This window comes from Squalius cephalus, assembly GCF_949319135.1.
Source record: "Squalius cephalus genome assembly, chromosome: 22".
NCBI classification, from domain to species: Eukaryota; Metazoa; Chordata; class Actinopteri; order Cypriniformes; family Leuciscidae; genus Squalius; species Squalius cephalus.
Window position 1 is genome coordinate 20,960,567 of NC_137143.1, and position 23,608 is coordinate 20,984,174.

Genomic DNA, 23,608 nt, shown 5'->3' on the forward strand with positions numbered 1-23,608 from the left:
AACGTGCACGGCTTGATTTTTTTTTTTTTGCCCGATCTGGCATTCAGTTTCTGAACTGTGTAGGCACAAACCAACAGTTTGGTGACGCCGTCTGAGCCCATTATGTCATAATTTTTAATTAGTCACGGTAATACCGTATACCCCGGTAAAACAGGGAGGGGGTTTGACGGTATCAAAATTCGAATACCGCCCAAGCCTATATGATATCTAAACTTTCTTTTAGTTATTATGTAATACACAGACAGGTAGCCAATATAGGCTCTAGCACTATCCAAATCAAACCTGAGTGTCACTGTGCATTTTTCGCAGTTTGCCGTCTTGTAAACATACCGAAGCATGACTGAAATGACATGATCTGATTTTCTTGGTTGTGTTTGTTCTTGTTCACCATTTACATGCGAATGTTACACCTCTCAGTGTTAACAAACTTTCAAGACTATCAAGTTTATAAAAACAAATATAGTTGTCTTTGTAAAAAAATGCTCACTTATTTAGCTTTGGAGCCGCTACTGTGACGCTGTACAAACACTTTCAGTGTGAACTTGCACGTCTGCAGCTTCAGTAACGATGTAGTTGTGAAACGGCCGAAATTCACGCATGCGCAACAGAACGCCGTTGTATCAGCAACTACTGCTTAAAGTCCCTAATATCAGTCACGTACACGCACATGGCACACTGATGATGAAACGCACAAATTAGGATTTTAGAATATATATATATATATATATATATATATATATATATATATATATATATATATATATATATATATATATATATATATATATATATATATATATATATATATATATCAGTGTTTCCCCTACAATGTATTAAGCAGCGGCGCAGCACCGCCGCTGGATTTTCAGCGCCGCTGCAAAATCTTCACATGATCAGTAATATCACGACATTCACTTACACACCTAAAAACACTGAAACATGGTGACCGGCGGCGCTGCTAATGTGATGGCTCTGAATCCACTTGTTGACAAAGGAGGAAAGAGCAAATGGAAATATTTTAGGCTAATGTCACGTTGCCATAATGGGCCGTTCACTTCACATTCACGTGCAAATATTTCAAATGTGGGCGCGCGGCAAGCGAGCAAGCGCTTGTGGAAAGGAGAATGCGGTACGAACTTTTCTCCGTTGAAGTCTATGGGGTCGCTGTGTCCATTTTTTTTTACTGTCTATGGAAAATATGCCGTCCCGCCCCTCCGTGTTCGGCGATCAGGTTTCATTCTCGCGCAGCTTGTTTAGTAACTTCACGTGCGGGTCTTTTCCGCTCCATGTTTGCGCCGCGCTCTCCGTTCCGTGCGTGTGTCCGCGTACTGCGCTCTCTGCTCAATGTTCCGCTCCGTCTTTGCGCTGCGCGTTCTGCTCCTTAACGGCCCAAACGCTCCGATCATGTAGGCTACCGATCATGCACTGGTAAAGCAAAGTCCGCTCAAATAACGTGAAAGCCATGCTGGGCAACAATGGTAAAATGACCTGCTCTGATCACATGCTCTGGTAATAATAGCTTTGTATGACTACTTTATTTTGATAACTAGTCAACAAATAAATCTGTTAAAGTTGCATAGAACTGAATGAAGAATAATATATTGATGTTTTATATTTTAATATAGGGCTATTTTCTGTCCAATTTGTGTGGACATTTTTCTTTTTCCCCCCTTTTTTGTGTGTTGTTTTTATTTAATTAGTGATTCTACATTTAAATATGTGTTTGGGGGAAATGCGATTAATTGCGATTAATCACTGGAGGTTAGTGAAGTAAAATAGGCTATGCAAGCTAGTCATCTTTTAAACTAATGAAAAGTTTAATTTGGATTTTAATGTTCAAAATGTCTACAGGATAAAATAAATGAAAGTACTGGTTACATGATGATGTATCTAAGTGCTAAAGTGTGTTACAGAAAAAAGATCAGTAGTGCAGATGAGGGAGGAAAGAGTTTAATTTTTCCACTATCAATTTCTACCTTACAGCTGAAAATTAACACAAAAGAAAAACAAATAACAATAATCCTGTCCTAATCCTGTTTGTGACCAGTTCAAGGTACGTGCTGCAATAATCGTGCCTTCTGTTGATGGTATGTCAAATTTGTATGTCTCAAAATGTCCATTTCTATCCACAAAACTGGCCAGAAATCATGGTTTAAGGGGTAATTAAAAAAAAAAATCTTCCGGGGGTGCATGCCCCCGGACCCCCCGCGAGCGGCTTGGTACCCTCCGGCACGTAACAGCACCGCTGCTGGAAAAATTTATAGGGGAAACACTATATATATATATATATATTAGGGCTGTCAAACGATTAATCACGATTAATCGCATCCAAAATAAAAGTTTGTTTTTACATAATATACAGCAGGAACACGAATAGTGGGTACCAATCCTATTTTCAGGAGCAGCTTCTTAGCAAAACCAGCTTTATACTGACCCTTGTTTGTAAAGCAGTCTGGTGAAATGATTCGCGCAAACATGAAAGCATTGACGTTGATCGTGGGAAATATTCCCTTCGAAAACAAAACTCAGCCACCGCGTCTTCAGCGGTTCGGATTTAGGAACATCAAAATGACTGCTGTGTTCCTTATTACACCCAAGAACAGAACACCACAATCGCTTAGACGCCATTCTGCTCCAGCGTATCAACAATGCGGACTATGATGACAGACAGCTCGCTCACGAGCGAGGGCGGATCTGTGTTGATACGCTGCGGTCAATCAACAATCGTGGGAGGGGTGTCGATTCTGTGACGTCACAAAATCGAACGGCTTGATTTGAGATGGGGAAAAACATATAAGAAGATTTAAAAAAACACTGGATGGATTTTTATCATTTTATGATGGTTGTGTACAGGCACTGCCAACACACATTTCAGTACAATCAACTTGTAAAAATGCATGTACCATTATATGACCCCTTTAACCTGTTAAGCTTCACCAGTGCGTGGGCGCACTGAAGCGTTTTTTTATTTATATAGTTCAAAGTTACTATCAGATTTAATGTTATACCTTGACAAACTATACATCATTAAAAAGATATAATACTCAAGTTTCAGTATTTGACCACTATTGTATTCTGAGAAACTTATAGTGACAGTTATGTCTTAATTTGTGTCAGGAGTTATGAAATGAAAAAATGAGTCGATACCTTTAATATGAATTATGCGCGTCAGCCGCTCCCATTCATAAAAAACCCCCGTGCTGTCGTCATGACAGCGATACACAAAACAACGTCCTTCAGGGCTTTAGCTCAAAAATGTGCAAACTTGGAGAAATATTGATATATTCTCATAGATTCACGTCATATTTCTAAAGACAGGAATAATATTTATTGAATTTATACCCAAATGCGTCGATGTAATCATTATGATCGCTTCTTACTGAGATGTGCAGTGTTTTCAATTCATACCAATAGCCTGAGGGCGCTATATGCACAAAAAATAATCCATATATGGGACATGAAGAAGAGCCATGATCATGTGACATTCCAGGACGTCACTGCTACACACAAAGCTACAGAGATCGCTGTAATATGCAGATAAAAGATGTTTTGAAGACAATAAACATGTTTGCTATGATATTTGATTTGCCTGTGTTCTTCAAGCCATGCCAGGTATTTTATATTTTATATTATATTTATAATGTAATGCTAATCGATATAGACTTTATCATCGTGCATAAAACTATAAATAATGTTTTCTGTCTGATTTTTTTTTTTATCTGAAGCCAAATTATATCACAGAAGATTATTTAAAACACTCGATTGCGTTATGAAGTAAGTTTGGAGCACAAACATGGTTTTAATCTCATAAATGGTCGTGTATTGATGGTGTGCTAAGCTAACATGCTAGCTAGCCCAGGTGCACCTGCCACCAGGGGTTATTCTTTTATGAATTTTGTTCTAAATAAGAATGCTTACTGATATGTTTTAGTGCATTTGACCACTATTTAGTGCACTTCAAATGTGAAGTGAGAACTTTGATAAAAGAAATTAGGGATTAAAACCCTGTGAATAGCCAGTCGTTAGTAACTATAATGCAGACAAAAGAAATGCATATTTCGAGCCATAACCAGTCTGGAGAAGTGTGAATGTGTGCAGGGGGAGACTGAGACTGAATGGGGCTCGTTTGCACCACAAAACAATAGAGACAAAAGACTGAATGGATGCTTAGACGACGACTAAACATCAGTAGCATTTTTAGAGTAGCCTAATCAAAATAAAGTCATGACATGATCTTGAAAAACATTTAACTAAATACAGAGTTTTAGACTTATTATCTTCATATTTTAAATATAACATGGTCAGACATGTGGCTTTAGCTGTAGTGCATTTCTAGATTGCTCCAGTGCCAACTTCAATTTTATTTTCATTAATATGTTTCATAAAAAAAAAATTCTAATAACTTTACAAAACTTTGAAGCTATTTAAAAAAAAAAATCATTATGACAATAATTAATTCTACATTTACAATAAACTACCAGGTGTCAGCTTTCAATTGAGATCATACTTGTGCTTTTAGTGCAAAGGGTTCATGAACTGTATCTGTTTCAGTTTGGGTATGTCATTTCTGGGGATTTTTCAAAAGTGGGGTTGCAGCTTAACAGGTTAACAATAGATTATCTCTTTTTTAGCAACAGGCTCTTAAGTTACTATGGATGGAAGGATCCTCAAGTCATTGGAGAGGAGAAGGTAGATGGACAAGATTTGGGGTCCAACGGTGTGCATGAGGGACTTTTGATAAATCTTTGTCCCCTGCTTCCAGTGCCCTTTCAAAACACCACCTCTGCATCTCCTCTTAGCACGCAAGAACCTCAGGGGGTTCCTCATATTACAACTAAGAGTTTGAGTTTCACTCTCTCAACAGATATCATTAATTCAACAGAAATTGAAATAATTTCACATTATCATTATAGTGCTGTTCACTGTGAAGATATAACTGGATAACATTACGGTGGCTGTGAGATGTGTTGTAATCACAAATCTAAGATGCCATTTCACAGCTAAGGGAGAAAAGCAGAGAGGAAATTTTATCTGCCTTAGGCATTTATGCTGTCCCTCAATTTCTAATGTGTAATTGTTTAAACCTGCTGAAAAGATGGATGGCATTTTAGCTTTTCTGTCAGACTACTCAAATGAGCAGGAAATATCCACATTAATTGACCAAGTAAATATATGCATATTTATATAAACCTGCAATAATAGTTCACTTAATTAAAATTGTCATTATTTACTCACCCTCAAGTTGTTTCAAACCTATATGAATATCTTTCTTCTGCTGAACACAAAAGAAGATATTTTGAAGAATGTCTGAAACCAAACAGTTGATTTACCCCATTGACTTCCATAGTATTTTTTTCCCTAATGGAAGTCAATGTTTGGTTACCGGCATTCTTCGAAATATCTTCTTTTGTGTTCAGCAGAAGATATTCATACAGGTTTGAAACAACTTGAGATGGTGAGTAAATTACAGAATTTTATTTTTTATTCCTTTAAAAGTGGGCTGCAATATGCTTCTGCTGCCATTGCAACTTGCTATAGTGTATTCAAATTGCACTTTAAACAGCTAGGCTCTTGACCACAGTATTACATGGTTAATTACCTCTTTTCATTCATATGTATGAATGGCACTTTTTAGTTACATTATAGCCTTGACACATTCATTATATTTTCAAATGTTTGGGTCTGTAAGATTTTTTAAATAAATTAACACTTTTATTTAGCTGGTTTACATTAAGTTGATCAAAAGTGACAAAGTTACATGTTTAAGTTACAAAATGTTTCTATTTCAAATAAATTATGTTCTTTTGAGCTTTCTATTGATCAAATAATCCTGAAAAAATAAATAAATCTTGTGACAACAGTAAAGACTGAAGTATTAAATGCTGAAAATTCAGCTTTGCCATCACAGGTATAATTAACATTTTAAAGTATATCCAAATAAATGCAGTCATTTAAAATTGCAATAATATTTCACAATATTACTGTTTTTATTGCATTTTTGATCGAAACAAAATGTAGCCTTGGTGAGCATTATAGAATTTTATTCAAACTGTAAGAGGGCAATTCCGCGCAAAACTGTCACATCCATAACACCAACACAATGCAATGGTATTGAGTTGGCGTTATGGATGTGACATTTTTGCGTGGAATTGCCCAAGAGAAGTTTTAATTCAATGTCTTATAGTACTAACTGTTAGTGACTATAGAAAGCAAAATTATAATTCAACTTTACCAACTTAACATATCCTTAGTGATGAAAATAACCTAAATTATCATTACTTGTTTCAGGCCGTGATTGAAACAGCTGCCAAACCCTTGTCTAATATTAACAGGAAACAAATGAAAGGAAGTGATAAAAGCCTATGTTGGCCATCCAGCCAATACCCTCCAAAATAAGATGACCGGACAACATTTCTTCAAAAATTCAAACAAAGTACACTGAGAGCCATGGGTGTGAAAACAAGTTGAATTGATTTAGAGTGGAATTTGAGGAGTAGTTGAGTACAACCTGCAAAATCTAAACGCTGAGATAAGAGGTTGAAATTGTCTTTTGTCTTTATGATTTTGAGTCTTCTTGGGAGACCACAACGTAAATCGACCATAAATAGGACACAAATATCTGCAGAACCATTAATTCTTGAATGGACTGTAATGGTATTGGCTTTAGCGGTCTGTGTCATGCTGTAATGCAAACAGGAGTGGCCTGGATTTAAAAAAATATTACAGCAGACCAGTGATGATTCATTTTCCCTCAGAAGCCAAGTATGCAACAAGAGCTAACAGCGAGTCCAGTGCCAAACTAATACGCCTCTACTGTCAATTTCAATGTTTTTACCTCTTTTAACAAATGTATGAAAGCAGTCAGACTTACACACCCCAGACAAAACCGGTTTATGGTATGTGATAAGATTGTAAAACCACATCAAAAGGTCTCCACAGCACCTTTAAAAGAAATGCTACTTTGCTTTTTCAACCCACACCTAAATTTAAGAATGAAAGAGAAAACATAATATTACCCTATAATAACCCCTTCAATAAAATGAGTAATTTCTTGTGTGGGGAAGCCTGTACAGCTGTCCCTTCATTACTAAATGGAACCGAGTGATGATCTAAAATGTAATTAAGAACACAATGTGGAGCAAACGTCAATGCTAGAATGATCCAAGAGAGCCCATATGCTGAAGTGGAGATGAGAGCCCTGCCGGTGTTTGCATAGCGTGATCATTAGGTCATTAGGACGACAGCAAAGTCTAATCTCAACTTGCACCAACGGAGGTAAAATAAGACGGCCTTGATGACGTGACAAACTCATTTATGATGAAACATCACTAAGGTCATTGGGTGGGAGGACTGTAGAGCCATTCTGTTAACTGGACTGCATATTCAGTGAGTGGTCCTGAATAGCTTATCTAAAGAAAAGTTTAACCTTAATGCTGACCTTTTAAAGATATGTCACCTTCAGTGCCACGTAAGTAACCTAAATTCTAGGGGTGGGAATCTCTAGGCACCTCACGATTCGATTCGATTACGATTCAGAGGGTAACGATTATCGATTATTAACGTTTTTTTTTTTTCCTTTTTTACTTACTTGGTACTTTTAAAGCAAAGTATTTATGATGACCCATAACGAACTTACTTCCATCTTCCTATATTAATTTTATTAATAAAACAAATGAAAGTGATTTGAACATTGCAAAGAACCAACAGGAAAATAAATGTGTGCCTGTGCTAGCAGCGTACTTGTTGTAAATTAATACAAACTTCAGCATATTCTGAATCTCTAGCATTTAATAATAGACTTAACCAACATCCTCTTGTTATTTCCAATGAGCAATATAATCCTTCAGACAAAAAAAAAACACATTTTGCTGTAGCAAAATCACAAACAGTTTTCGTTCAAAAATATAGAATGATGTACCGGCAGCTCTCATATAGGCTAATGCTTGTGGACTTACGCATATTCTGAATAATTAGTAACATACAAAGCCGCTCTTATACACAACTAAATAATAAAGAGTTATGACTTGAAATGTTTGCTGTATACCACAATCAAAAACAGCTTATACAAAAAAAGTGATTGAACATCTGCAGAGAGCACAGTCAAAATGTAACTTTTTGTGACTGGCATTGCACATTATTGCAGGGCAGTATAACGTAGCCTACGTATAACAGATCGGTTTACAGCATATTGATGTGGAAACTAAATACTGAAAGCAGCTTTCATATAAAAAATACTAAATAGGTAACAATGAAATTGCCCAATTTTCCATACGTTAGCTTTTAACGAAGAGGGTGCCGTTCGAATTTGGTGCTGAGCCATCATGCGTCTGTTATGTGCGCGCCACAGACTGCACGCGCACTGCACGTCCGCTTAGAGTTCCGCCTTTTGCGTTCCGTCAATATTACGTTATTAGAAAAAAAATATATATATGTATTTTTTTTTTTTAGAGAATCGATTTTTTGACATTTGTGAATCGATTCAGAATCGTCCATGTCCGCATCGCGATGCATATAAGAATCGATTTTTTCTCCCACCCCTACTAAATTCTAGAGAATTGTTCAAGGGTTGACGTTAAACAACATTCCTGAGCCACGAAGCAAAACAAGAGTAAAATTATCTTGCCATCAAGTGTCACTGAAAGTGACAATTACTCAAAAACACACTGTACATACGTAACACTTGATAAGGCTTTTCAACTTCAAATGCTTTAGATGCTTCACTAAAACTACCATTACACTGAATTAAAAATGCACAAGCTAACCACTAGACCATGGTAGGGTGCAGAGGCTTTGCAGGACAGTCCCTCTGTAGGGCTTATACTCCACTCAGCATCACAAGTGAAAGGAAGAGGGCGGCCATCTATAACAGCACAGAGGATGCAGAGAAAGCCTCTAGGTGGCTCTGGATCAAGAGAGCAGATCAGTGGGAGTGTGCTGCTAGGGCACAAGCTGAGGCTTGATCAACCTTAGCTAAGTCACCCGAGTGAGGGTGTATGATGTTCGAGAGACCCGAAACACCTGAGGTCACTGATGATGTGCCCTAGCGTAGCATCAGAACATGTTTCATTACATCTTGGCTATCTGTATGAAAAAATGTTCAAAGGACTAAAAAGTACCATGTTATAGGGATAAAAATATATCTTAGTTTAAATAATATTATGGTGTTTGTTTGTAAATAAATCAGTAAATAAGTAAACAAATGAAATAAGTAAATACCTAATAAATACATAAAGTAACACATTAAATAAGCAAATAAAAGTAAAAAAGTAAAAAGAATAAAGTGAATAAATAAATAAATCATTACATAAAAAAAAAAAGCAAAATAAACAAACAAATAAACTTTGTAGGTGCCAGAAATAGAGCTCAACTTGTAGTTAACCCAAAATATTCCCTTAATGAATTTGAAGGTCAGCTGTGAAACCCAAGACTGAAGAACATTCCAAAGCAGTCTGGAATAAAGTAACTAAAATACTTAAATCAGGATAAGCGGTTCAATTACCCAGAAGTAGAAACATCAAATTATCAAAACACTATATATAAAAGCCTGTCCCCCAAGACACTGCTTGAAAAAGCAGACTGGATGTGAAACCATAAAGCAGTGAACAATCACAGAGCTCAGTAGAAGGGAACAAAAAACAACCCATCTCAAAAGCTCTGCATAACACTGGCATGTATCTGAGGGTGGCACAAAAGCAGCCATTAATCTAAAGGAACCATGCAAAGCACGTCCGAAGTTGGCTCTAAATGCCCATGTGCTCCAGCTGTGATGCAAGAAAAGATTTTGCTGTCAGATGACAACATGATTGAACTTTGCCAAAGCACATGTAAAGCACAACACACAAACATAACACCATGTTGAGCGATTTTGCAGATTTCTTTCAATTAATTTGAATGTAATGTTTTGCCATGATTTTATATATTTAAATCGAGAAATCGCAGTTTTGAATAAAAATGTTAGCAAACGTTACAATTAGACATGCTGACAATACGGCATTGATAACAGTTAAGAGAAGAAAATCTTAAGCAGCTGTTCACACAGAATGATATATTGCATTGAAAAAACAAGACGCGGGCAGTGGAATAGGAAAAAAGCAGTTATTAGACGCAAGTTGCAGATACGCGCCGCGTTTTTAGAAAGCCAATTCATGGGTGAGACACTGCAAAAGATGCTCACGAGTGCAACAGCCAAACACTTCCGCCAAACATAAAACAATAGAAAAGCAGCGCAATGGAATGCAAAAACCTGTACAGAAAATAACAGCACCTTTCAGCCTGTCACTATCATGCAAACATCACATATCAAACATACAGTATAGGCCGGGAGCCAGGTCCACTCCTCAGGATGTTTTTGCTACCTTTTTTTTACTATTATTTCCTATTATCTTATACCTTGGGCCATCACAAGTTGATAATGACCACCCCCAACTCGGCCCCGTTTGGTCTCAGGGGCCAAAAAACACCCTTTTTGGGGAAAAGCTTTTGACGGAATGATGTAATTGTGAATATAAAGGTACTGCAGCTACATAAATGGCCATATAACCCTAAAATTTTGCATGGTGTATCCTGACACATAGGGGAAACTAGCAGAAAAAGATTCTGGGCATTGCTGCCTTTTTTCTGTCAAATATCACCCTCAACATACCTCAAAAGACTAAAAAATGGCTGTCCGCCTAACAAATTGTCATCAAAAGTGATCATTTTCAAGCATTTTATTATATATATCACTGCCTCAAATGTATATGAAAAACTTCCCAAGTTTATAAGCTTCAATTTAAGTCCAAGATGACCATTCTATCTAGAGGATTATAGCTGGTGTAACCAAAGTTCTCCACTGTACCTCAAATCGGAGAAAACAGAACTTTCAAGCATTACCATTCCTTATGGGTTCCATAAGTCCATAAGTTCCATAAGTCCTCGCAACACAAGGAATAAAGATGACTCTAGTGTGTAGTCTTTTATCAAAAAAACCTTCAATAGAGTAAACGTTAGTAACCTTCTGTACAGGTAAACATTCTTTACAGCCAAATGGCGAAACTAAAATACAGCTCAAACATAAAATAGAAAACATTTATTTGGTTATTAGATCTTTTGCTGCTTATCCATGCTGTACTTTGATGACTGGTCATGTTAGTGTGTTGTATTAGTGTAGAATATAAACCCTTAATCATCATTTTTCTCATCTTCATCTATATTTATATGGATTTCATCAGTTTTTGGAGCCAAGCACTTCGATGTGTTCTACATGCCTTCAAGGAGATTGTGAAACTGAGTGAGCTTCTTCTTCTTCGGACCTCTCCACACTGGTGCGGGTGACAGCACAGCAGCGCGAGTGGTCTTTATTCTCTCACTTTCTTTTTTTTTTGCTTTTGTTTTGACTTGAGCAAACAAAAGCTGTTCTCACAGCTGGTAAGGTGCGCTTGAGAGCACTCAAAGGCAAGGTGGTCGAGAACTTTGCCCAGCAGAAACTGGCTGAAAAGCAGACTGAGACCATCAAGCACATCCTGCTGCGGCGGTCAGCTGCTGCCCTCGCTCCCGCGCTGCAGCTGCAGCCTCCACCTAAGTGGAGCCAAGGAGCCAGTCGCAGGCAGGCAACCCCCTACCTGTCCAGGCCCCTGCCAAGCAGGGCGGTAAAGCCAAGAGCAAGCAGCCCTAGGACGGGCGACCCGGAGATGGATTGGGCCATTCACTCCACTACAGTGAGAGCAGCCGATGCCCATGTCTTGCGAGCAGAGATCTCAGTCCTACTAGGACGCGATAGAGCCAGTCCCTCCAGTCGATAGGAGGTCAGGGCACTACAGTCCCTACTTTATTGTACCCAAGAAATGTGGTGGGTTCAAAATGCTCATGCAGAAACGCATTTTCGAATGCATCCATCCAACTGCTTGAACACCTTCAAAGGTAAGACCCTGTGCGAAGTCAGGGAGGACGAGGAGCAGGTCCTTCTGGTGGCCCCCTATTGGCCCACCCAGACCTGGTTCCCAGAAATCATGCTCCTCGTGACAGTCCCTCCCATTCCTCTGAGGAAGGATCTTCTGACTCAGAGACAGGGCACCCTATGGCACCAGCGTCCGGACCTCTGGAAACTCAATCTCTGGTTCTAGGTGACTTACCCCCATAGGTACTTAACACCATCACTTCTGCACAGACGCCGTCCACGAGACGTGTGCCTTGAAGTGGAACCTGTTCGTCAAGTAGTTTTCTTCTCACCGAGAGGACCCCCGAAGATGTTCAATAGGGTCCGTGCTTTCCTTTTTGCAGCAAGGGTTGGAGCAAAGGCTGTCTCTATCCACCCTCAAAGTACATGCTGCTGCCATTTTAGCTTATCACGACCACATAGATGGCAAATCAGTTGCCATCTATGTGCCATCTATGGAAAGCACGAACTGGTCGTCAGGTTCCTTAGGGGGGCGAGAAGGTTAAACCCTCCTTGTCCCCCCCCCCCCCCCCTCCATAACCTCTTGGGACCTTTCCCTGGTGCTTCAAGCTCTTCAGGATGCTCCCTTTGAGCCTTTGAAGTCAGTAGACTTAAAGCTTCTCTCTCAAGAGGGTAAAATTACTTAAGTATACTTCATAAAATTAACATGAAGACATGCACTTTTATAATGGATGGATGCACTTTTATAATGGATAGATGCACTTTTATGATGGATAGATGCACTTTTATGATGGATAGATGCACTTTTATGATGGATAGATGCACTTTTATAATGGATAGATGCACTTTTATGATGGATAGATGCACTTTTATGATGGATAGATGCACTTTTATAATGGATAGATGCACTTTTATAATGGATAGATGCACTTTTATGATGGATAGATGCACTTTTATAATGGATGGATGGACTTTTATGATGGAGAGATGCACTTTTATAATGGATAGATGCAGTTTTATAATGGATAGATGCAGTTTTATAATGGATAGATGCACTTTTATGATGGATAGATGCACTTTTATGATGGATAGATGGATAGATGCACTTTTATGATGGATAGATGCACTTTTATGATGGATAGATGGATAGATGCACTTTTATGATGGATAGATGCACTTTTATAATGGATAGATGCACTTTTATAATGGATAGATGCACTTTTATGATGGATAGATGCACTTTTATAATGGATAGATGCACTTTTATGATGGATAGATGCACTTTTATAATGGATGGATGGACTTTTATGATGGATAGATGCACTTTTATAATGGATAGATGCACTTTTATAATGGATAGATGCACTTTTATGATGGATAGATGCACTTTTATAATGGATGGATGGACTTTTATGATGGAGAGATGCACTTTTATAATGGATAGATGCAGTTTTATAATGGATAGATGCAGTTTTATAATGGATAGATGCACTTTTATGATGGATAGATGCACTTTTATGATGGATAGATGCACTTTTATAATGGATGGATGGACTTTTATGATGGATGGATGCACTTTTATGATGGATGGATGCACTTTTATGATGGATAGATGCACTTTTATAATGGATAGATGCACTTTTATAATGGATAGATACACTTTTATGATGGATAGATGTACTTTTATGATGGATAGATGTACTTTTATGATGGATAGATGCACTTTTATAATGGATAGATGCACTTTTATAATGGATAGATGCACTTTTATGATGGATAGATGCACTTTTATGATGGATAGATGCACTTTTATGATGGATAGATGCACTTTTATAATGGATAGATGCACTTTTATAATGGATAGACCATAATAGATTTTTACAGCGATTGAGTCCTGCCGGTTCCATAATGAGACTGGCGCGGCCAGAGACATTTTGGGCGCTGCGGCATATTAAATATATTATAAATAGTTTTTCCACATGAGAAATACAATGTGTGGCGAGAGGGCATGACAAAAGACCAAAATTTGTGACTGTCACGTGACACTTGAGAGCCCTGACTGCACTGTAGCAGTTACTGTTACACTGTTTAACCTGCAAGCTAGCTAGTCTGCTAGATAGCTAGCCTGCTTAAAACACCAAGCTTACATTAGCTACTGCTACTATTCCCCACCAATTCACAAGCACAAGAGAAAAAGTATTTTGTACTTACATTTAATACCCCTGGAACTCAATGGAAGTTGATTTGAAGATGGCATAGTTGGTAGTGTTGTTATAACCAGTCAACTGAACCAACAATCTTTTCACAAAACTGACAAAACCATGTCAAACTGTTGAAATCCATCAACATTCCGTGCATGAGCTACTTTCTGACATTCTAACTGAAAGTGGGTGAATATCAAAATACATGATAGAAACATTTTGTTAAACCACTTACAAGTGTTATGTTTAAAACACCATTGACTACACTATTGAAACAATTACTTTTTATTACAACTGTACATGAATAAATAGGCCATTTGGCCCTGGACTAATAGGGTATTCTATTTGTCCATTCTATTGGCTCTATTCTAGTTTGAAGACTTGTGCTGGCTGCACAAGTCTAATTTAAGGCTCTCACAAATAAATAGTAGGGGTATATTATACATTTTTCTGAGTCATCAGAGTGCCTTGAGTATTGAAGTTGTTGAGTTTTGTGTCCGTGGTGTTTCATGCCACAGGGATAAAAGAAAGCCTACAGTTTAGGCGGAAATTGTGAAAAAATTTGTTATTTCTGGTTTAAAGAAGTCATGTGACCTCTGTGTTTGTCAGACAGATTCAGTACTGGGCTTAAATGAAAGCCTACAAGGTCCCCTTTCCAACGATACCAAGCACCATATTATAGAATATTGATAATATCCCTAGCATGAGCCTAAACCAGATATACACCAGATTTCAAAAACGGAATTTATTTTAGGGGGTTAGTAACTTCATGAGCTCAAAAAAGTGATTTCGCTACCACCGCTGCACTGCTATCGTGATTTTTCTAATACTAGAGGTGTATACCTTGCCAAAAAACAATGATAGCATTTGCTCCCCCGTTGATACCGATGGACCCCCCTGGCTCATGGACTATATGTTTCAATAAGTAATAAAGAATGTTTCAATAAATAAGCTAAACCCACCGGCCCTTCTCAACATTTCGATTTAAAGGGGGGGTGAAACACTCATTTTCAGTCAATCTCATGTTAATCTTGAGTACCTATAGAGTAGTATTGCATCCTTCAAATCTCCAAAAAGTCTTTAGTTTTATTATATTTATAATAAAAATAAAGATAGGCTGTACCGAGTCTTTCTGGATAAAAACGAGCGGCTGGAGGCGTGCCTTGCCGTCAAATTACGCCCCATCTGACGTCACACAGGCCCAAACTCGAAAAAAAAACTTTCCGAAACTTGTGACAAACCGGAAGGAGCTTTTTTGGCACAGAAATACTCCTTCAAACGTACAATTTAATTTTTGAAACATTGTCCATGTTTAGCATGGGAATCCAACTCTTTAACAGTGTAAAAAACTCAGTATGCATGAAATAGCTTTTCACCCCCCCTTTAATAATCCGGCCCTTGAATGATGCTAATTGAATAGCCCTGACCTAGGGGCATAACACTGCTCACTTTTCATGCAATTCATTTCATATAATATAGCTCATAAGTCAAGTCTCAACTCTTGTTTAAGACATTGTTCATATGTAAAAAATGTGCTTAATCCAATATAGAATGGTAATGCTTGAAATTTCTGTTTTCTCCGATTTGAGGTACAGTGGAGAACTTTGGTTATACCAGCTGTAATCCTCTAGATAGAAAGGTCATCTTGGACTTAAATTGAAGCTTATAAACTTGGGAAGTTTTTCATGTACATTTGAGGCAGTGATATATATAATAAAATGCTTGAAAATGATCACTTTTGATGACAATTTGTCAGGCGGACAGACATTTTTTAATCTTTTGGAGTATGTTGAGGGTGATATTTGACAGAAAAAAGGCAGCAATGCCCATAATCTTTTTCTGCAAGTTTCCCCTATGTGTCAGGATACACCATGCAAAATTTTAGGGTTATATGGCCATTTATGTAGCTGCAGTATCTTTATATTCACAATTACATCATTCCGTCAAAAGCTTTTCCCCAAAAAGGGTGTTTTTTGGCCCCTGAGACCAAACGGGGCCGAGTTGGGGGTGGTCATTATCAACTTGTGATGGCCCAAGGTATAAGATAATAGGAAATAATAGTGAAAAAAAGGTAGCAAAAAACATCCTGAGGAGTGGACCTGGCTCCCGGCCTAGTAGTAGTTACTCTATGTTTGATATGTCATGTTTGCATGATAGTGATAGGCTGAAAGGTGCTGTTATTTTCTATTTTTACAACCTATTTGCTGTTAATAATAGCCTATTACTGTTTTTAAACTGTCATTTGTTTTATATTATTTCTGAGTATAAAGGATATGTTTAAAGTAAGTTTGTACAATATTTGCATTCTTAAAGGGACACTCCACCCATTTGCATTAAGCTTTGCATTGTTAGAAACCCAGTCATACTATTGAATGGTCGTGCAACACTCTCTCATTTTCCCCTGAGACGGGAGAAATCCGTTATTTACCTTTTACACTTCCTCCTACAATGACGCAAAAATCGTCATTTTGCGTCATTGTAGGAGGAAGTGTAAGAGGGGGGGATTTCTGTTGAGACTACAAGCACTAGTTCCTCATCTTTCCCAGGGGGCGGGACCCGCTCACGCTACAGACCTATTACAGATCAGTGGGTGGGACTTTACTCTCTGAAACTGAAAGCAATATCCTCCATCTTGTTTGAAGCTAAGCTAACAGGCGCTGTGGAGACAGATGTAAAGTAATGACAATAGCGGAGGAGAGTGCTCAATATGATATAGAAGAAGAGGATTTCGGAAGTCTGATGCTTGAATCAGGTGTTTGTGGCTACCTTTACAAGCCGCATTATAGCGAAGAGCAGCCGAGGCAGAAGACCTGCCTGCCGCGGACGAGGAGCCCGGACTGGCTCGAGTTAGGGCGGACTGGTGGCGCCGGTGATCTCACTATGCAACTCATAGACTGTAAGATGCAACTACGAACACAGAGATAGAGTCTGTCTGCGGCAAAGAATTTCAACGATGACAATTTCTCCTGGACGAAATCTCTGAATCAGACGAGGACACGGACGTTTGTGTTGAGAACTATCCTAGTTTCGCACCGCATATGTTCTGACTGAACATCCAGGTACCATGCAATAATTCACCTTTTCGAAAGAAATACAAACGAGGAGTAATGCACTAATGAGTTCGCCAACTAACTAGACATTTTGTGTGAATGTGAAATGAATTTCAAGCTCTGGTGGTAGCTAGCCTTGTAGACGGAAGAGTGATTTCTCTTATAGGCAGATATGTGCTTTCTGGATTAGTGGGAGTGGCTTGCGGAGCTGTGCAATGTGGTGCATTGTGGGAGTTGTTGTCTTTCATACAAATGCGTCCTGGGGCCGGTTTCACAAAGCTATTTTAGACCGGTCTATAGTGTTAGACAAGTCTAAAATTGGCTCATAGACAGTCTAATGCAAGTTAGACTGTTTCACAAAAATAAAGACTGACTTAATTTAGACCAAAAAAATTAGACACCTTACCCCCAGGCTAACTTAGGTCTAAGACTCTATGTTACCTTGGCAACCAGCAGTAACAATGAGTTACATTACAAACTGCCAAAAGAAAAGGGAAAATGGCTCATAATTTAAACATTTCTTCTTGTTACTACATTCCCAAGTAAAATGTCCTTGTAACTGTTAGAGCCGTTACATAGTCAACGCGAGCAACGATCGACGCGCTCCCTTTCATACGCAGTCACGGGCGATGCGTGAAATGCAATACACCGTGACTGTTCAACCGTCTATTTCGCTTCAAACGCTCGCTTTATACGCGCGTCCTATTCGCCTTGGACGCGCGAATGGATTCAAAATGTTCAAGCATCGAACTAGACGCGATAGACGCGAATTTGACGCTCTATTCGCGTTTGGTGTGAATGCTGCATAATAACAGGCTGCGATGTCAAGATTGCAATGAAATGTGTGTGTGTATGTCAGAGAGAGAGATGGCACGGGCGCGATCGAACAGTGGAAACATAAAAACATACTCCGTCATTTATACTCCTCCAACAAACACATTTTCCGCTGGGGTAAACTGCACTGAGCGGTTGAATGCGCTTACTCGATCCGCCATGTTTTTTGTTTTGAAAAGTGTCTTATTTTACCCAGAATGCATTGCAGTGTAGTCCTACTTAAGATAGTCAGAGTCTTAAGTGCTTTGTGCAACGGTCTGATTTAGATGTCTATCTGAAGTCTGACTATCTACTATATCTAAGCCATAGTCAAAGTCTATCTTTGTGAAACCGGCCCCTGAAGTTATTTTTTGTCTTTCCTCGGTCACAAAGGCACCAAATTCAAAATTTATTTTACATTTCGACTACATATATGACCCACTTTAAATAAAAAACAATGTTCAAATGGGTGGAATGCCCCTTTAACTTTTGCATAATTTCTGCAAAGATACTTAACTAAGTCATTTGTTTGTTTTACATTTACACCATGTTGATCACTTCAGGTGTGGTGCACTTGGAATATAACTTTTTTTAACCAGATGTTAATAAAGAGAATGTTACTTAAATTATATTGCAGTTACCTTTTTAAGTTAAACTAGTTAAATAAAAAAAATAAAAAAAATAAAAAAAAAAAAAATTATATATATATATATATATATATATATATATATATATATATATATATATATATATATATATATATATATATATATATATATATATATATATATATATATTAGAAATCATGAATTGATCAATAGTTCTAAAAAAAAAAAAAAAAAAAAGAGATTTCGTTTTTTTTGCCATATCGCCCAGCCCTACGCACCAGTGCTTTCACCACTCTGTCAAGTGGTTGTGCATGTGTAGGTGTAGATCTTCACTGCTTCTTACCCTCGATAGGTGAGGTCTTGAGCCTGCGGCAGATCCCTTGCACGTCTCCGTAGCATTCTGCAATCTTGTTGACCGCATCGCCACTGCGGAGCTCCATCAGGTCACGGAGATGCATTGTCGTGCAGCCAAAGTCCCCATCGTGGTCAGCCTCGGTGACCGAGTTCCCCGGTGGGTGGTCTGCAGTGTTGTTAGCCATTTTGAGTTTCAGTCACAGCTCACGATGTGGGACTTCCAATCAATTAGCTTGTACACGTAAGACTGAGTGATGAAGGAATGCTTCAGGTAGGTGATACAATGTTCCCAAATTCAGGGGGTCTTGCTGTGCGAGATGTACCACAGAGAAACTGGAACAGAATGAGACAGACAGGTTTTAAATTATTTTGTAAATTAACTGAAAAATTGTTTGAACATTTTGTGACAGAACAGACAGGAAATGTTGACACCATCTAAATGACTTGGAACACATGTGCTTGTGAATGAAGCATCATGTGATAAAATGGTGTGAAAAAGACAATGTTATGAAATACAGATTTTTTTTTTTTTTTTTGTTGTTTTTTTTTTTTTTTTCACACAGCAGTTCACACAAACTTCCTTGTGCGCTTTAACACTCACAATATACATATGCAACCCATACAATGTACCAAATTTGCACATCTAATGGGAATCTCCATCTCAGATCCAGTTTCTATCCTTTGCAGTCATACATAATTTACTCCTGGAGCAATCCATAGTTTGGGAGCAAATAAAAGTGTTTACTGTTTTGTCACCAGTCTCCAAGCCCACAAAAAACAGAGGTAGAAAGAGAGGGCACTGGGTTCTAAATAAGCTGGCTGTTCCAAAAAAAAACTCTGGCAATATCAGAGATAAGGGGTTCTGTGTTGCTGTGAGATACGGGAGCTTCCAACTCTGTCGGGTTTTCTTATGCACACAGAATATGAAAAATAGAGGTCACTCTTTGATGTGTGCTAGCAGTGATCCGAGATGAAATTTTGGACTGGGATTCATCTACCAGTGCTACGGCCAATTTCCCACTATCACACTTGTACAGTCAGTGATGGTAGCCATAAAAAGCAAAGCGCTGGATACTGGAAAGCCCTGAGGTGGATTTTAACCCAGATTGGATTACTGTCCACTCCTTCAGCATCAGTCAAGCTTTAGCCTCACTGTACACTGCATTGACCTCTTAACCTCAGAAGAGATATCAGACCAGGGTGGTTTTATTCTGAGCAAAGTGACCTGATTCTTGTGTTTAAACATGAATGAACTGCCAAGGTCAATGATACTTCCCTCTCTTCAGCATTATTTTATCCCTGCCGCTAAAGGTCTCATTATAGTTTAGTTTAAAGTACCTAAACTGAGGTCAAATTTTAAAAACACATCTCCATTGTTCTGTTTTATGAACAAGTGTGTGTTTGAACAAACTGAATTAGACAGGACAGAGTACAGCTTATTGAGTTTAGTTCTAACATTAGTACTAATGTAACGGATGTCTGTAAATGTCTAAATGCCACAAGAACAAGCTCTACAATGTTTCCAAACAAATGTCATCCATTGCCCAAGGCATTGAGAGAGGTCATTACCAAGCCTTCAGATCAGCAGAGCACATAAAATGTTTGAGTGCTTCTGTGGAGGAAAAAACTATATCTATAAAGCAATGTCACATGCCATGCTTAAGAGGACCCACCCAAGTTAATCTCTGATAGTAGGAATAGAACTGAGAACTCCATTTTTGCATTTTATGAGTAAGAAAGCCTGTGCAAAACTCACCACTATGATATTAGTGTTGCAGGTGGTTTTAGTTTGTTTAGGTTAATGTTTTTAAAACAGTTTTATGTGGTTGTTTGGGTTTAATTCTACCTAAGAAATATCATCAGTATTCTTTCCATTCAAAGTCTAGAACCAAAGTTTGAACCACACAGAGTGTGTATTTTTTTCAGCTGTTACTCTTTAATAAAAATAAATTTACATCTGCATCCCAAATCAAGTTCAAGCTACTGCTAATGTCAACTCAAGCTACTGTCAATTGCGCATTTCCAAGAGATTCATCTTTGCAGCATGAACACCTTGGATGAGTAACACACCAAAGTTCTAATTTTAGGAGTTTGTTCAAGTTCCTAAACAATTATGAGCGATAGTAATAGTGATGCTTGCCATAGCAAACACTACTTATGTAAAAGCTACGCACTAGTGGTGGGAATGTTTTGGTACCTCGAGATTCGATTCAAATCAATTCTTGGTCACAATTGATATAGATATATAGATTGATATGATGTATGCATAGATTTGATTCTAGTTTACGGTTTTGCATTACTTTTCCTATTTGACTGTGGTAAACAGTTTAATAGGTCTTGAAGAAAAAAATCCCACCGAATTAAATGTGATCCTTGAAATTTATCTAGTTTTTCTAGCCATTTTAGTCAACCAAATAACCAAATATTATTATTAAGCTGACTTTATATGACTTTAAGCTGATTAAGCAATCATTACACACATGACTGGCAGTCTTCTGTAACAAACCAAGGCAGGCCTTTTTATATATATATATATATATATATATATATATATATATATATATTAAAAAAAGGAACAAAGAAACAAATTACAAAAAAAAAATTCAGGTACAGTAGCATAGGTTTATTCAGTAATAAATACTACAGAAATTGTATAATCAAATGTAAAAAAAAAAAACACTAGTCTTCACTGTATGAATTAAATATTATTTGATTCATATTAAAGACACAAAAGTGATTCAGTCAAAAACATTAATAAACATTAATAAAACAGACGACAACAGTTTATGAGGTTGCTGTCCCTTTAAGAAATGAATGCACGGATCTAATATACAGTACAGTTACAGGGCAAAATCGCTAGCCCGAAGTCCCGGGGCTATTGTGTTTTCCAGTCGGGCTACCAAAATTCATAACCGGCCTGCCCAATGGGCTATCTGAAATAGTGTTCGCTTCAGTCTTGTTATAATCAGATTCAGCGCATTCTTCATCTTCAATCCGCAGCGGCACCAAGCAGAGCGCACTTCAGAAACAGAGGACAGGGTGTGTGTGTGTGTGTGTGTGTGTGTGTGTGTGTGTGTGTGTGTGTGTGTGTGTGTGTGTGTGTGTGTGTGTGTGTGTGTGTGTGTGTGTGTGTGTATGTGTGTGGGTGTGTGTGTGGGTGTGTGTGTGGGTGTGTGTGTGGGTGTGTGTGTTCATCTGAGTCTCATTGGTCTGTCACTGCTCGTCAATGTCAGAATATTTGAGATGACCAATCAAATCAAAGTAGGCGGGCTTTATATTCACAGAAGCTGCTGAGCGCGGATTTGAGCAGAGCGAATGACGCTTCAGTTTACGGTCAAGTGCGAGATAAGATGTAGCTAAACTAAACCTTTCATATTTGACAGCTTTTTTAGGTCATAAATGTGAAACGAATGACAAAAATAATCAGGCAAACGAATATACTTTTGTCGAATTTCGGCAACTGAAAATAGGCCTATGTAACGTGACTAATAATTAGTTTACTTTCATTGTGAGGGAACATTAACAGAGCATTAACAAACCCGTTTTCATCATGTTACTAGGCACAAGATTAATAATGAATGTGTACATGTTGAGAATTAATATACAATTTGTAGCCTTCAGTAAATTAAAAAAGTTCAGCTTTAGGAGGGGAAGAGACAGGACAAGATGAGGAGACAGAGAGAAAAAGAAAGAGTGATGGATAAGAAGTGAGAGCAGGTATTGACACAATCTACTGCCCGCTGACATGGATTTAAAGCTATTTCTTATCCTTTTTTGGCCTTCAAACGTCTTGAAATGGACATATCAGAGAAATAAAAAATTTGAACCCCCTAATAACCTTAAATGTAGGACCTCTTTGATTATAAAGCCCTGTCTACGGCCCTGTATTAGGAAAAAGATCAATAATGTGTAGCCTATGTACATATTGTGAATTAATTTAATAAACTTAGTTAGGCTACCTAGCTTTCCTAGTAGCTTTCAGTAAATGAATGCGTCTGAGAAAATGATTCATAAATCAACCTATCAGTTGACCCTATGTTTACTTTCTTCACTGACAGACAAAAATGAAAAGCCTATATCAGTCAAAGCTCAGCTTTAGGAGGGGAATTTTTCAATTAAAAACTGAACAAGTCTGCTAAATAAATTGTGAGCTAAACGAGAGTCCCAGCACAGATCAGCAGCAGTCGTCAGATTTAATTTATCATGAGTGAGGAGCTGAATGACAAGATGGCAGAATATTTGGTATCAAAGCGAAATGTAAAAGGGCCTATTTAATCGATTTTGTCATTGTACGGTTTTGTTATTGTGTTTTTCATTAAGAATAATAGGCTATTGAACTCACAATTCCCACCCCAAAAATGGCACTAATTTAAAAGCGAAACTAAAATGCGCACGGCCATTCATAATGGTGCATGTCCACGGATGCGGAGAGAGCAGAACAGAGCGAGCGTTTTCAGTTAATTCCTACTTCCATAGAAATGAATTGAAAACGCTCGCTCCGCACCATTATGAATGCCGTGCAGACGTTTCTGCCCGTCACATCCCTAATATATATATAGGGTAAATCAAATAATCGATCAATCAACATTTATTTATTGAGCACATTTAAAAACAACACAAGTTGACCAAAGTCAGTGTAGTCTAGTAACATGGAGCCAAAACTACACGCTAATGCAAATCAATCCACCCTTCATCGCCTCTGTAAAA

The 23,608-nt window shown here is 38.0% G+C and overlaps 1 protein-coding gene across 8 annotated transcripts in view; it reads right to left on the minus strand.

The window, feature by feature from the left end:
• The window catches only part of atp2b4 (ATPase plasma membrane Ca2+ transporting 4), a 146,673-nt gene that overhangs the window by 62,905 nt on the left and 60,160 nt on the right, over positions 1-23,608 (minus strand). For all 8 annotated transcript variants that reach the window (XM_079857105.1, XM_079857101.1, XM_079857100.1 and 5 more), the window contains one exon: positions 18,891-19,234. In XM_079857105.1, the coding sequence (XP_079713231.1) occupies positions 18,891-19,086 (196 nt within the window). In that variant the 5' untranslated portion in view covers positions 19,087-19,234. The remainder of the gene's footprint in view (positions 1-18,890; positions 19,235-23,608) is intronic.